Raw genomic sequence first — 15,832 nt, forward strand, 5'->3', positions numbered from 1 at the left:
CCATTAAACAGACGTCTATCTGTTAGATGACACCATCCCTGGGCAAGAGCCATAGATAATAAAACAACTGCCAACTTTCTCTGGCAAACCCACATGGCCAAGAGGACAATGGTGGAAAAGATTCATGACAGAGGAGGGAGAACAAATAACAAGGCAGAGAAAAATGTTAAATACTGGTTGAAAGACCGTAAGCTGGGGGACATGAAAAACAACTAATGCCTGGATGAATAGGAGGAGTCTGGCAGGATGCTGCTGCCAGAGTCCAGTATGGAGCCAGCTACCTTGAACTGCAGATACAGCAATGCCTGCAGGGGAGTCCAGCACTGATTACCTCCATAGATCTGCTGAATGGCACCCATGCCAGGGATAACAAGAGTATACACAACCTACAGGGGCTAGTGAGACTGCCAGGAACGAGCAGGATGAGATTGGCTGGAAAAATACAGCCAATGGCTCTAGGGAGAACAAATGAAAATATAGAAATTGAAAGTGAGAGAGATACTTGGAAAGTTGTGCCAGTTGAAGGAAAGCGAGTGGTCAGCTCCTTGGCTCTAAGCTTGCCTTCAGGAGTGACAGGGAAATGGAGGTGGACAAGGGCAAGCTATGCCTATCAGAGGAGTGAGACCTCATTCTCTGGATGTTGTCACTGGCTGGCTTTGCAAATTCTAAAAGCTAATACCTCACTGTACTCAGTTTTACCGTCAGTAAGTGGGAAACGCTGTACCGATACCCATCAATGCAGAGGTAAAAATAGAAAACTTGGACCACAGATACTAAATGAAATGATTCTTACTATTATTTGTATAGGTATGATTTGATGCCTAGAAATAAATTTACAAGGTTGAACTATATGAAATTGCTAATATCTTACTATTTTTGACCTACAACTAAGGAAATTTTGTATGTTCAGCTTAATAGCCAGACAAGGGTGTAGACAAGATTTGAGATACTTAGTTATACTAGAGAAATCTACCAACAGATTTACACTAGAGACCCACCCTGTACCTTGACTCCCAGAGAAAAGTTGTTTCTTTTGGATCTAAGCAAGGATGATCTGGCCCTGGAGCTAATCTTTTTTCCTCTTCCCTCCTGTTAACTTTCAGCACTCTTAATTCCTCATCTCACAGTCCTCTTTCTGTCTGCATACTTGTCTTTGTTGGGTGTTGTGAGGAGGGGCCGGACCTTGACAGGAGTTCCCATCGTGCCAAGGAAGTGGCTCTTCACTCTGTGAACGTGGCCTTGGGACAGCAGCTGCTTAAGAGGGGGCATCACAAACAAATCTCTACTCCCAAATACTTTCCCCACAACCAGTAGAGATTCCTTCCTTTGGGTTAAGTCTTAGCCTCCTTAAGCATCCTCTTCCAGCAAGTAAATACATCCATTCCCGTGATGCACCGAATGGCTCCATTTTTAGATCACCATCCCCCGATACATGTAAGGGACACTAGGCACGGGAACGACTGTCACCAGCCACATTCCCAGCAAACAGCAGTGCTTGCTGGAAACACTCTGAGAATTAGCCTATGAAAAAAACAATAGGCCCTATTGTTTTTTTAGTGAGGGACAACCTATTAAAACTACTTTCCCATGTAAACCAACCTCCCCATGATACAGGGCCTGCCACTGACCCTTTCTGACAGTCCCTGCCTTGTGGAATTTGAGTGTCCTTGTTCAAGCCTCCAGGGGAGAACTCCACAGAGACAAAGACACCCTCCCAAAAAGCTACAGCAACTCCCTGGACTACAAAAGGGCCAGTCCAAGGGGGAACTGTCATGCAGCCATAGCAGTGGCTTCTGGAGCACCAGGCCAGTAAGGAGCATCTGGAGGAAACCATGTCACCTGGGACAATCCCCCTTGCAGTTGTTTTAGATACTATGGAAGCTGGAAGTACAGGTAGATCCCAAGGTCAAGACAGGATGAAGGTTGCTGACAGAGGAGAACCCAGGGTCACAGACTCCACGGCACCTCTAAAACAAGTTCATAGAACCTTCACTCCACTTGACAGGTCATAATTTTAATCCTCCCCTCTTTGTGTATGTGTTTGCTTCGGAGGAAGTCACTGGGAATTATATAAAAGTTCCCAAGCTTACTCGGGCTTTCGGTAAAATCTTGGCAGCCACTCCTCACAGGGACAAGGTTTTCACTTTAGATGTGGGCTGACACCCACAGAGTCTTCCTTCCTTATGCTCATCTGTCTATCCCCTTTCAAGTGCAAGGTCTCTGCAGTGGCAATTCTCCCTCTAGCTGAGCACAGTGGGCTCCCCAGGCACGTGGACAGATAGACATCCCGAGGCTGCTTCTCAACCATGAGACTCAGTGCAAAGACTACTGCTTCTCTTCAGCCTCATGCCCTTCGTCTTCTCTTTGGAAAGAACTGAACCATTGGGGTGGCCATCACCAAAGAAGTAATTTGACCTCTCATTTTGCTACTGACTTTTCTCAACCAAACCTCACTCTGCTTGGGCTCATCCTCTGCGAGCCCTTCTTTCCTGAGGCTCATGCCTCTGGAACTTGCTGGGTGTCTTCCTTCTCCAGGGAGCCAGGCAGCACAGACATGCACCCACTGTGCAGAGCCAGCTCAGATGGCCTGAAGGGTGTGCATGCCTAATCTACAGTTAAGCTAGATCAGTGTCTTCCAGCAGCAGTCCATCTCAGATTTGAATCAAAATTGCCCTTAATCTTTCAAACAAAGACTATTTATAGATTCACTCTTTCTTCCTTTCTCAGTTAGTATCTAAAACTAGCTCCCCACTCTTTCTCTACCTGACTCACCCTTGCTTGGGGTAAGGCTTTCTCACTCCCGAGGTCCTGGTTTTTAACTTCTCTGCCACTTGTCAACTCTGTTCAATGTTTTGTAACTAAATGAATGATTATTATTTTACTTTATATACCTGGCACTACAGGAAAAGAAATCTAAGAACAGGAAGCTGAAAAAGGTAGAGTTCTTTCTTCAAAGGTCTTCATTCTAGCAGGGGCCAGACAGAACCCAGGAACACAGACCACAAGACAAAACTTATTGTCAGGCCGAGGGAATCTATCTTCCCCCAGGAACAAAAAGGTGTTACTGTCTTCTCCTTATAGGAGGAATCTCCCACAGGTAATGCTGGATATTGCACCATGGGGCTAGGCCTGTTAAAGGTAAATATATATTGACCCCTCCACCCAAAACTACATTTGGGCCACATAATTTCTGAGAAGTCTAGAAGGAAGAACAATTTAGACATAAACAATTTCCCTCCCATTGCAGAGACAATGTCTGGAAGCAAAATCTGTCAGTGTTTCCACTCCAAAAGAACCATATGTTTACTACTCTTCTCTGTAACATGAACACACACACACACACACACACACACACACACACACACACACACACACACTTTGGTGGAGACTTCTAACGAGGGACATAATTACATGGGAATGAAAAGTAGCAGCTCCATAAGTAAAGGCTGAAGGGTGGTGACCTTCTCACACTGTAGCGTGAGAATGACACTTCTTAAAGGATCAGGAGGGGCTTCCCTGGTGGCGCAGTGGTTGAGAGTCCGCCTGCCGATGCAGGGGACACGGGTTCGTGTGCCGGTCCGGCAAGATCCCACATGCCGTGGAGCGGCTGGGCCCGTAAGCCATGGCCGCTGAGCCTGCGCGTCCGGAGCCTGTGCTCCGCAATAGGAGAGGCCACAGCAGTGAGAGGCCCGCGTACCACAAAAAAAAAAAAAAAAAAAGAATCAGGAGGAACTATGATGGGCTCTGATGATGGTGATATCACAGAGCTGACACAGTGAACTCACTAGAACTCCTGTTGGGGTTCTGCATGGCCCAATGCACATCATCCCTTGTCCTCATTTGAACTCAGAATAAACTTCCAAGGAAGACCTAGGAGACTGATGTAGTAGAGACCAAAATACCAGTTTTATTATTGATAAAAAGTGTCTGGAGACTATAACATAGGTGTGAAGGCTGGAGTGAGCTAGAACTCCCTGAAATAAGCTGACTTCCCAGAACTGCAGGCCTCCTCTGCTGGGCTTACCACACAGTGGAAAGAGCCCAGATGGTACACTTTCTGCAGACAAGCGGGTCCCAAAGAGTTCCAGACTCAGCAGTCACATCAGTCACCTTGGTTCCCGCTGAGGGGAAGGAGAAAGTGATGGGGCTAGAAGCCAGGAATACTTCTCATGGATATCTCTTTTCATTCAAATAAGAACGGGGACTAAGTGTCCTGGCCACAGCTGCCTCAAGTTCTTCTCGACACTCAGAGGGCACTGTTGTGAACCCAGCCAGCTTCTGACTGCCCTGCAGTGAGAGGCTTGCAGGATGAGAGAGACTCGTGAGAGGCATTTCAAGAGAGTGCAGTGGGCGGCTGTGTCCTCCCCAGCTTTCCTCTCACACTCTCTTCTGGAGCCTCGGGATCGCACTGGCATGGATTGAGATCGACAAACCTGAACGTGTTTTGGTTTGAGGTTTGGCAATTTCTGTAACTCCAAAGTATTCCACAAATGTTTTGTGTTCTACAAAACCAAAAAATATTGGCCAAGCACTTTCCCCCCTAATTTTTAAGCTCATGTGTTTTTCAAGGAAATGTAATCCGTATGTTTGGGGTACATTTCTATGCAACTCATCAAACCATGCTCATCTGTACGAGTCATTTGATGTCAAAAATGCATGGGGAAAATCACAGATTTATGAGAAAAACTGTGTTAGCACAAGCAGGGCCAGCGATGGTGCACTGGTGGGCACTGCTGGGAAGGTGGTGAACTAACTGGATTCTGGTTTTGGCACAGGCCACCTCTTCCCAAAGATTTATAAATAATCCTCTATATCCTCAGCCATCAATTTTCCCATCTGCAAAATGGCATTAATAATTCTTGCCCTCATCCTGCAGGCAGCTAGTGAGAGTTAAAGTGTGATCATCAGGTAATTTTGAGCTTTTTAAAGAGAAAATAAAAGGGCTTCAATACTTGTCCCAACAAGTTGATTTTAGTCTAGCTTCCCAGAGTGCTGGAGGATGAAAATGGCTTCTACCTTCCCTAATTCATCCTTGTCCCTTGATGACACAGGTGACTTCAGTCTCCTCATATCACAGTTTCACCTGCTAGGGACGTTCAGCCTGACTTCCTGTCCTTGACTATGGAACCCTTTTTTGGGATATAGAAAGTAAATGACACAGTCATGGGGAAGAGTCTACACAGACAGAGAATATAGGTTGATTTATGTGGAAAAGAGAAGGTTCTGGCTACTTGAGTAGGATCTTTAAGTGGATGAAGGGGGTTTAGAGAAAGAGCTCTATTCTCGATATCTGTTGAAGATAAAACGAGTCAAGTTTAAACTGTTAGCATGATAAAGCACAAAGCGCACAGACTTTGACATCAGATGGACTTGGGTTTTCATCCCTTCTTCAATTTACTGTGTGACACTAGGAAAGCTGCTTAAACTCTCGGAGCCTGTTTCCTCATTTGTAAAATACAGGTTGCTTTAAAGATTAGAAAGAATGTAAGTAAAAGGTCTGGAACACAGCAAGTGTTCAATCACAAATAACTTCTATAATTACTGATATTACTTAAAACAGCCTGAAGATTTAATAGGACACAATGAAGAATTTCCATGCGATCAGAAATAAATAAATAAGGCACTGACATGGGCTAATGAAGATCCATAGTTTTGCTTTCCTGGAGTTCTTACAGAGAAGAGCAGCCCAACAGGCAGGACAGGCAAGTAACTGTCTGTCCTGAGCAGTAAGATATTCACCAGCCTTAAGGCAGACACAGGCCAGGGCCAAATGATGTGTCAAGGTCCTTTCTAGCCCAGTGAGAGGACAGAAGAACCTTGGGACTTTAACTGAGCTGTCATCACAATTTCCTAACCAGAGACAAATGCTTCAAGACACAAGGTCTTAATCTCAAGATTAAAGCGTGGCTCCAATTCCCAGCGCAAGCTCTAATGCTGGTCAATACAGCCACTCTATTCCAATTTTCTGTTCTAAGTCATGCCTCTGAAAAACAAGGAATCCAATGGGATGACAAAGCAAAGAAAAAAGAGACAGAAAGAAAGCAGTCTTTGGAATGCCAAGAATAAAATAAACAAATACTAAATGCCACTGGAGATGCAGAAGGAAAGAAAAAGAAAGTAGTTGGATAACTAAAGTCAGTAGGGTTGGTCTCTGGAGACAGATGGTGATGTCTAGAGTGGAAATTCTTAACTTTTGGTCACAGACATTTTTGAAAATTTGAAGAAAGCTGTAAACCTCTCCCCAGAAAAGTGCACACGGCTCATCCACACACACGTTTCCTTTCAATATCTGGGAACTCACAGAACTCCTGAAACACATGCATGAACCCCAAGCTAAAGATCTTAAACACCCTAGAGGCTTCTTTATGAAAGGCCAGCTTCTATTTGAGCTCCTTATCACTAACAAGTTCCTCAATAAGCCCAGAAGGCAGAGCCCTGAAAAGGAGGCAACAGGAAATGGCTCACAGGCATGTTTTGTGACCTGGACATGGAATAGAAACTAATTGGGAGGAAGAGGACTGTCTATCTGAAATGGAAGGAATAAGCATTGGCTTCTTCATTGGCTAAATTTTGAAAACAAAGGCCTCTTATTTTAAACAAAGAGTCATTAACTGGAAAGCATTCAGCCTGGAGTCCATATGCCTGAGGCTATACGACTAACCAGTTGCTTGACCTAGAAAATATTACTCAATTTTGTCATCTTCAAACCAGAAGTTCAAGTGAATTTTACTTAATAGATGTGACGTTCAAAAATTCTGAGGAAAATAAAATTTTAAAGAAATCTAAGTGTATTTTAAATATGATAAAAAGTTTCATAAAAAGTGCTTTCATAAATCATTTTGTAAAGAAAATGATCACTACACGCATCTGAGTTTTAGCATAAACTAGGTTCTAATATAATGTGCTACACAGTTCACGAAGTGATTCTAAATATAATATTAGATAGTTTATCTGAAAACTCTTGAAGAGAAAATAGCAAAGATAAATCCTGACAAACTGTGTCATTCAGATGTAAAAAAAAAAGGCCCCCAAATTAGGAAAATGTCTGAACATTAAAGTAAATAGTTATTGCAAGGTCTACACACTTACAGGACACATGTGTCATATTTGCTGTTTCAGTATAGTTTATATAAAATGAAATTTTCTGATTGAATAATCTTCGATGTATCTGCTTTCCCTGCCGATTTCAGCTCTCTCCTGACTCTCTGTGAATAACAGATTTCAATTTTATAGATGAAGAATGAGACAGGAAGGATTTAGACAGAAGCAGAGTTAACCAGAAAAATACCACAGTCCCTAAGGCTATTTACAACAGGCGCAAATAGTCCTACAAACGTCACCAATTCCTAAGAGTTCCACAGTATAACAACCTAATCATAATGATGATGCTGGGTCATCAAGAAAGAGTGTTCTATAAACTCTCTTTACTAAAGCAGAAAACATCTAGTGGAGTTTGGAAATATTTCCTAGGAGAAAAATGGTCAATTTTTAAACGAAGTTTTAGCTCTTATAGGGAATACTTTTCTGAAAAATTTTATTTGTCCACAATTCCTTTTTTCCTGATAATGAAAAATAAAGGAGATATTACTATAGTTGCTGTAGCCACCTATAGACACTTATCAGAAAAAGTTGCAATCTTCTAATGACAATAAATCACTGTCAAATTTGTTTTAAGTGACTAAATTACCAAGTACGATGCAGGGAGAAAAACACCACGAGGGATTCAATCTGATGATTTACAGTGTGTTAACAAAGAATTTGGAGAGTTCAACCTCTGGGGGGCAGCTTTTTGATTCTTGGATCAACTACCCATTTCTCTTTGCCTGCAGCAGCACAGTTACCTAGCATGCAAACGTTCTCCAAAAAACCAGAGCCAGAAGCCACCAATGGGGCTTGGAAAAAAGAATGTCATATAGAAAAGAAAGGTCAGTGAGTCTCTTGCCCAGTTTGCTCACCTGTTTCTTCCAGAATCTCTGAATCCTTTAGCAAAAGGGTTTCTGTCAATTTTTAATCTGGTGATCTGGAAACAAACAAAAAAAGCATGAATTGTATTTATATTAACTGACTTCTTTATTGGTTGCTCCTAGAACGTTAATAAAAATCACTCTGTTAACAACAGCTGTTGTTTTTATTTAGTTTCCTCTTAGTTTGAGATTTAGATTGAAGTTGATACAGGACTTGGTCCTGGCACACAGACGTCTGACCCCTCTGACCCACATCTCCCTAAAAACCAAGGTTTTCCCAGTATGCGACTCTGTAAGCTCTCCATCCTTGCCCCAAAATGGTGATAAATCACTTGCCCAGACAAACAAAGGTATCAAAATGGAAAATTGGACAGTGGTCAGATCCATAGTGCATGACACACAGGAGACAGTTGAAACATGCTTGTTGAATGAATGAGTAAATGAATGAGTGAGCAAGTGAGTGAAGAACGAATGAATGGGTTCAGTCAATCCAATCAGGTGCAATCAGGTCACCAGACAACCTGCCTCAGCCTTAAAGAACCAAATAGTTGACTGCATTTCCCATTTCACTTAAGTTGTGCCTTTCTTGCCGCTAGGGGTTGTTCATTTGATGACCTAAAATGGTCTTGTAAAAAGACACAAAAAAGTAGCTGGACTTTTGTCAAGGTTGCATCCAAAGAAAAATCTACAAATGTGGGACGGGATGGGGCAGGACACAGTGCAACTCACCCAGTCTCCAAGTCCCACAAGCCACTCAGGAGAAGCAATGAAGCAGCTTCATAAGGCTAAGCAAATCCAGTGCAAACAGTTGTGTGACCTCGGTTGGATGGGTCCTTAGTAGATATCTGGTTCGACCTCCACTCAGTGCAAGAGTCCCTCTCTATTGTATCCTATCTTAGTCCCCTCCCACTCTGCAACCGTATATATTACCCTCTCGCCTCCAGACTAGAATGGCCTGACCAAGGAATTCCATCTGCGCTCTTGTGTTTCCGCCTTTAGCCTTTGTCACGGGAGGCATTTGGATACCTTCTGTCTGAACCTGATGTTAATGACTCGCTACATTCAAGCGATAGAGACTTAGAGGTGGGGGTTAAGGAGTTCAGGAAAGGAGGAAAGTCACTCAATAGAAGGTAATTCTGAAAAGAAGGGGATCTCATTTTCAAGACCATCTTCCCATTCCTGATCACTGTAGAATTTATCACTAGGACGGCTGAAGTTGTTTCTTGTGTTGCAAATCTTTCCAAGTCCCTCTTCTGTCTCACTTCGTCAGAGTGGAATTTCCCAAAGCCACATTCTAAAGGTCTTTAAAACGCAATGTGAGATTCTGACAGACTCTGACTTGAAAGTACCAAAGCTTTTTTTCCCCCCTAAACGTCCTTTGCCTCTAGAGTGGCACACTAATAATGTAGCACTCACAATGAAGCAAAAGCAATTTGACATCTATTTTATAGACCAGAGCAGGAGCCTGAAGCTTTGGCTTTCTCAAGTCTAGCGTCTGCCCTGTGAATATTGTATTGAGTTTAAAGATTGTCACTGCTTTTCTGTTGTTGACTTAAAATCAGTTCTTTCTTCCTCCATAATCCACAGCAATAAACCACACACCATATTTTCTTTTCAAGTTGGGGTTATAATATTTTATTTTCTCCTTCAAGTTGGCTTATCCTGTCTGACTCATTTATGATAGGGGTTGCTGATATACGATTGTGCTGCTATGTTTTGGGGGCACAGACCCCTGTAAATATAACGACCTTCTATTTCACAGTCCTGGGAGAAATGGTTGAAAACCAGTTCCCCACAGCTCCCTGTATCACAGGCCAAGGAGTCTGCATGGAGATTTAATAGACAAATGACACCAAATGTTAGGAAACACAACACCTCTCTACTTGTTTCAAAGCTTTTATTGTGGGATTTGGACCGCTTTATGAAGAGTGTGACCGTGCTGCTCATCATTCATTTATTATCAAGTGCCTTTTGTGTGCAAAGCAACGTGACAGGTAGCACAGGTGACAGCGTGGCAGACAGTCAGTATACGGCTGTGTATCATTGCCCCCAAGAAGTTTATAATTGAGGAGAAAAAAGAAGACATACATATTAATAATTACAATGTAAAACAGAAAGTGATAAGGTTTGAAATAAAGGTAAAGTGCCCCAAGAGCTTAGAGGAAGCAGTAATTGCTCCGAGCTGAAAGGCTCTGGGGTTTCACTTTAGTGGAAGCACGTGAGCCAAGCTGGGAAGGATGCATAAGATTTTAATGAAAACAGCAAAAAGGGGAGAAAGGAACAAGGGAAGCATTTCAGAAGAAAGGTCCTATGTAAGCCATAGAATTGAAGTGGGAAGGAATGAAGCATTTTTGAGAAACATTGAAGATTCCAATTTGACCAGAGCACAGGGTACAGGAAGAGAAGCAGTGAGAAAGAAAGCTGAGATGCTGGCCTGAGGCCACATCATGAAAAGCCTTTACTACCCTGCAACATTTAGATACCCTATAGGTAGAAGAGAGCAATTCTAGCTATCCAAACCGAATTATGATCCCAGTTAATGCTTGTGCTGACAACTTAGGCTATATCTACAAATAGCAAGGGTAACAATGAGAGTATTTTGGAGGAATAAATCAATGTATTCACAACCTCAATAATCCTTAGTTTCTAATAGTCCCATGGTTTCCATATCAAGAAACTCCTGGTAGACTCAGTATAGAAAGGGATGCAAATGACAGGTTGCTGTCCTACAGGAGACAAGGATGTTGCATAAGATGAATTCTCACCAGGTAGAAAAAGAAGTAAAAATCCTCCCCTTCCACTCCAGGGGAACATGAGAAGAGAGGAGAGAGACAGGAGAGAAGCAATCAGTTAGACTTACATGTGCCTTAGCTTTCTACTCAAACCAAAATCCAAGGGCGGTGGGGGAGACTCAGAGGAACACGGGCAGGGTCACCTCCATACACACATGGGGGTGGCTGCACCAGTATAAGTGCTGTAGGAAGAGGCCTGAGTTAGGATCCCCAAGCCTTCCATGGCCCTTTGGCAGTGGGTCAGGGACTCAGAGGTCCTCACATGCCATGACAGGGAAGGCAGGGTGACCCCGACATAGAGGTGCTACAGTCCAGACAGGAGTCAAACAGAGGCCCTGGATGAGAACTGAGGTGAGGCTGAGTCATTCAGGGAGGCCCAGGAGGTCCAACTGAGGCAAGAACACAAAAGCACAAGGTCAGCAGTCTCCTGCCAGTAAAACAAATCAACACAAGGAACCCCAGGACCAGCCCAGACCTGACCCCACCCCAGCAGAGGCCAGTGAGGCCCAGAGAACAGCACAGGGGTCCACAAGCAACCACAGTGAGGGCTCAGAAACCTCACTGCCTCCACCCCTGCCCATGCACCGTACATCTAGAGGCCGTCTGGAGGAGGAGGCGAAGCTCATTTGAATAGTTAATTTTCAACCCTCCCCTCAATTATATTTATCAACTAGGCTCAAATATGGCGGTCGATCTCCACCTCGTCACCTTAGACCAGGTCAGTGTCGTATTTTGACTAAACCACTCTAAATACTCTTCAAACTGATCTCCCTTCTTCCACTCTTTTCCCTGTCCAATCTCTTCATTCAGCAACCAAAGCGATCTTGGTTAACGCACCATAGTTGGACAATGTCATTCCTTCAGTGCCTACCACTGTGCTCAGAATTCAATCCAAACTCCTTGCCTGGCCTTGCGGGGCCAGCATGCCCTGACCCCTGCCTATCTCTTCATCCCCACCCACCCTCCCCTGACTCTGGTCCCCAGGCTCCAGGCAACCTGAGCTGCTCTCAGTGCTGGCATGTGCCCTGCTCTTTTCCTGCTCAGATTCCTCACGTGCACTCTACCTCCAGACTGAAATGCTCTCTTCTGTACTCTTCATATAGCTGACCCCTCATTCTAAGTCTGAATCTAAATGTTATCTCCTGAGAGGCATCTTCCTTGATCCATCCCTCCAAAATAGGATATTTCTGCCACTCTCTTTAACTACACCCTCTTTAATTCCATCTTTACTCTTAACCCAGTTGGTAATTACACATTTATTTTGTTGTTTACATATTTACTATGTGTCTCTCCCCCTAGACTACAACTAGGAACCCTGTCTATTTGATATACCATTTTATGAAGCAGAACTGAATATGACATGCTATTCATGCTCAATGAATATTTGTTCAGTGAATGCATGGAGTGAGGGAGTAAATGAATGAATGAGGATGCGGGAAACAGAAATCACCAGTCCCAAAGCCATCACAAGCCTTAGAGGATACAAATCAAACAACTCCCCCAATCCCATTTGCTTTCACTGTAGGCATTACAGACGAAAGTCTTGAATGTCTTTCCAGTCAGAACAAGGTCTATTAGTAACTTCCATTGTAGCTAAAGCTATGCCACAGCAGTCATGCTCAAACTTGGTCTGATGATAATGAGGAAACATGGAAAATACAGAGGTTGTGGAAGCATTTTTCTTCCCTGATTTTCCTTCCATAACGTTATACTGATGTGTGTAGTCTGAGTTATTGAAGACTACGGGATACAAGGGGGTAATTACTGGCTTGCCACCATTCATTTTAATCATTTTCCCTCACTATTTTGCCTAGTAACATAGAGGCAGTTAATAAATGAGGTATACCTCACCACGCACAGTGCAGACATAAATAGCACAACCTACAAAGAAAATGAAACCTGAATATTCTCAGCATAATTTTACAGGACCAAGGCTCAGAGACTTCCCTTATTAACATTCTTATTCTTTTTTTTTTTACCATATTGCTTGAAAAGCATTCCATCAGGATAAAAAAAAAATTTTAAGCCAACATAAAAAAAAATTCTGCACTAATTTGATTGGAAAGTTAGAGCAAAACTGGCTCAATAGTTCAGGATCTAATGAGTGGCTCAGAAATCCTATTGAATTTGCTTATACAACACTGGCTGTGGTTTCAGACTTCCTATGTAGTTCATGTAGCCAATTCTCATCAAGAAATAAGACTGTATTACCTGAGGAGAACATGGCTGTGTCATTTTGAAATCTAGTTTCCTGTTTGGAAAAAAGAAAAACAAATCAAGGTTCAGCAGACTTTTTCCCTTAGAAAAGACAAAGACTCTGCAGTGGAAATTTCCTGCTAATTCCATGAGGACATATTGGCGTCAGCCTCTTCCAAGGAAAAGCATTAAGTGTAGAATCACCTTTATTCCCGCTTCTACCACCTTGTTCTCCATGATGAGAGTCTGGGCATGGTGTACTTTCCTCTCTGTGAAAAGCCTGCCAAGTTGGCACTCCAAGAGCAAATAATAGTAATAATAACTTCAGTATGCTAGCGGCCCTGGGAGTCTATGCATCAGTCAGCAAGGGTGAGAAGGAATGGGAAAGGGGGAAAGAAAAGCATAAACTATTTCATGAAAATAGAAACTCTTTCTTCACACTTCACTCCTACTTATATCCAAGGAAGCAGAACCACGGATACATAAGGAAACTGGTAGTAGAGGTATGCTGGCTAATTATTCAGTCATTTTCCAAGCATGTAGTCAGTACTATGAATAGACTATAAATATCTTCGAATTATGGAAATGGAAGGGTCCTTCCTCCTAATTAGTGGCTTGTGGGCTTCAAAATGTCATAGGCCAATTCTAATCCCCTCCCCTTCCAACATGTGAAGGATCAACATTGGCATTACAATTTTTTATTCTACCAGATAAAGAGAATTAACAGCTCTCTATTATCTCCTGCCATCATTATTCCATAAAATAAATGACATTTTAGTAACAAACTGAAGCCCAGAAAGAGAAAATAGCTTGCTCAGAGTGACACAGGTAGCTAGTGGAGAATTTAGGACCAAAACCCAGGTCTCCAAATGCCTAACCCATTGCTATCTGTGGAACAGGCCACTGCCTTTCCTTAGGAAGGCTAGGCAACAGTTCATTTCAGTTCCGTTCCCTCCATTGTCCTTCCTGACTTGTGCTCCTCCGAACAAGTCCCTGAGAGCAATGAGGATCTATCACTGACTCTTCTCTCTTTCCTTTCTCATTGCCTTCCTAACCCTTCCCTTTAAAAAAAAAATGAAGTAAACAACTTTGCTTTAAAATATTATTTGTTCTCAATCTAGAAGGTTGAAGGAAATAAAAACACGGTAATCACTGAATATAGCTCACAAAAGAGAACAGTTTATGCTACCCAGCATCTTCATGACAAGTCTGCAAATTATTTTTAGGTAACAGATCTGACAGGATGCAGACCTCAAGATTCCTGGGGGAGAGACCTGAGGTTAGTTTGCTTTATTAGAAGGCACTGTATCCTATTAAATCATATCTACACAGCTAAAGGGAATGTTAAACAATCACACTTGATTTACCCAGGGACTGGAGGCTTGTTAAACAGGCAAAAGCTGTTATCTAGATTTTAAAATGGGCAGAATTGAGAATGACTCATCTATTTTGAATGTCAGCACATCATGAATTCACTAACGTGACATGAGAACAGAGAGATCAAGGTAGTTACCTATTGAATATAATACCTTCGAGAGCCCATGTAGCTCCTCCAATTCCCAAGAATCTACTTTCTTCTTAATGAGCAATTTATTCTTTAAAATTGCCTCTATTCCCCACTAGCCTTCATGCCTGTGCAGGTGCAGGTATTTAGCAATGTAGGCTGACTACTGACAATTTGATGCCAGGTTTGTGTCAGTGACTTAATGCAGGTTCCCTCGTCTAGTCCTTATAATTCTATGAGGTCAGGACATTTTCAGACCAGGAAACACAAGTTGAAAGGGGTTAAGAAACTTGCTTAAGGTCACACAATTCACCAGTGAAAAGGTCAGAAACCAAACTAGATATGCCTACTACCAAGTCCCACGATCTTAGTCATGGCATCCTACCCCCACCAAACCACCACTGCCCCACTCAAGTCCAAATATAGACAAAATATTTATATGAATAGAATGTACTCAGGTGCAGGAACACTGTGAAATAATGCAGAGGAAGTGAAAGGGATTTCAGGTACCCATGTTTGGTCTTCACAGTGAGCTGTAGGTTTTTAGTTTTAGCTTGGGTTATACTGACCCTTCTTGGCCTCTAGAACCGATCTCAGTGAGGCAGTAGAATGGTCATTTATCGGTGTTCTAGTTTGCTCTACAAACTACGTTCTTGAGTCATATTTATTGCCACATCTGTCTGTCTTCATGAGAAAGTAATGATAAAAATGGTGGCTGGGGTGGTCTTGGAAAAAATCCAATTTTCCGAAGAACTTAGACTTATATTCCCCCTTTTCTGTAACACAGTTAATCCCAAAGTTCCATTTGCTCAAAAGCCATGTCTATAGTGCTGCTCTATCTAGCATCAGAGCTTAAAACATCTTGATTACTGAAGTTTTCTGTAAGGACTCTCCATGGTCTCTGCAATTTTACTATCTGAAGAGTTCGAGAGGGCTTAATAATTTTAAAATAGCGTCCATGGCAAACTAAAGCTCTTCTTCTACTTTAGATCAAATGTGGCATCTAAAAGGAAAGTCCAAAGTTGGGAACACTTTACAGCTGCTGAGAAAGCCCAGCAACCATAGAGCACTTAACATTTATTGGACTAAAGGGTTGTTGTATATCAAATTCCCCTGAAGGTAAAAAGCATCTAAGGAATTTTATCAGGATGTGCCATGAAAGATAGAAAAATTCTTTCTACTGTATATGAACTAAAGATTGTATAACTCACCTTCATCTGCCTGTTACATACTAAGCCCTTGATAAATATTTAGTAAATGAATGTTTTTCCTCATTGCTTTCTTTGTCAGAGCACAGTATTCAATATAAAAGGTATTAAGTACTATAGTATACGTCCATTTTGCTCCAAGCAGGCCCAAAATAAAAGTAAGCAGAT

At 42.4% G+C, this 15,832-nt stretch overlaps 1 protein-coding gene across 1 annotated transcript in view; it reads right to left on the reverse strand.

Moving 5' to 3' along the window:
* The window catches only part of TBX15 (T-box transcription factor 15), a 99,503-nt gene that overhangs the window by 15,838 nt on the left and 67,833 nt on the right, over nucleotides 1–15,832 (reverse strand). The window contains exon 6 of the mRNA XM_065883802.1: nucleotides 7,956–8,020. Coding sequence (XP_065739874.1) covers nucleotides 7,956–8,020 — 65 coding nt within the window. The remainder of the gene's footprint in view (nucleotides 1–7,955; nucleotides 8,021–15,832) is intronic.

The sequence above is a fragment of the Phocoena phocoena genome, chromosome 1 (assembly GCF_963924675.1).
Source record: "Phocoena phocoena chromosome 1, mPhoPho1.1, whole genome shotgun sequence".
NCBI classification, from domain to species: Eukaryota; Metazoa; Chordata; class Mammalia; order Artiodactyla; family Phocoenidae; genus Phocoena; species Phocoena phocoena.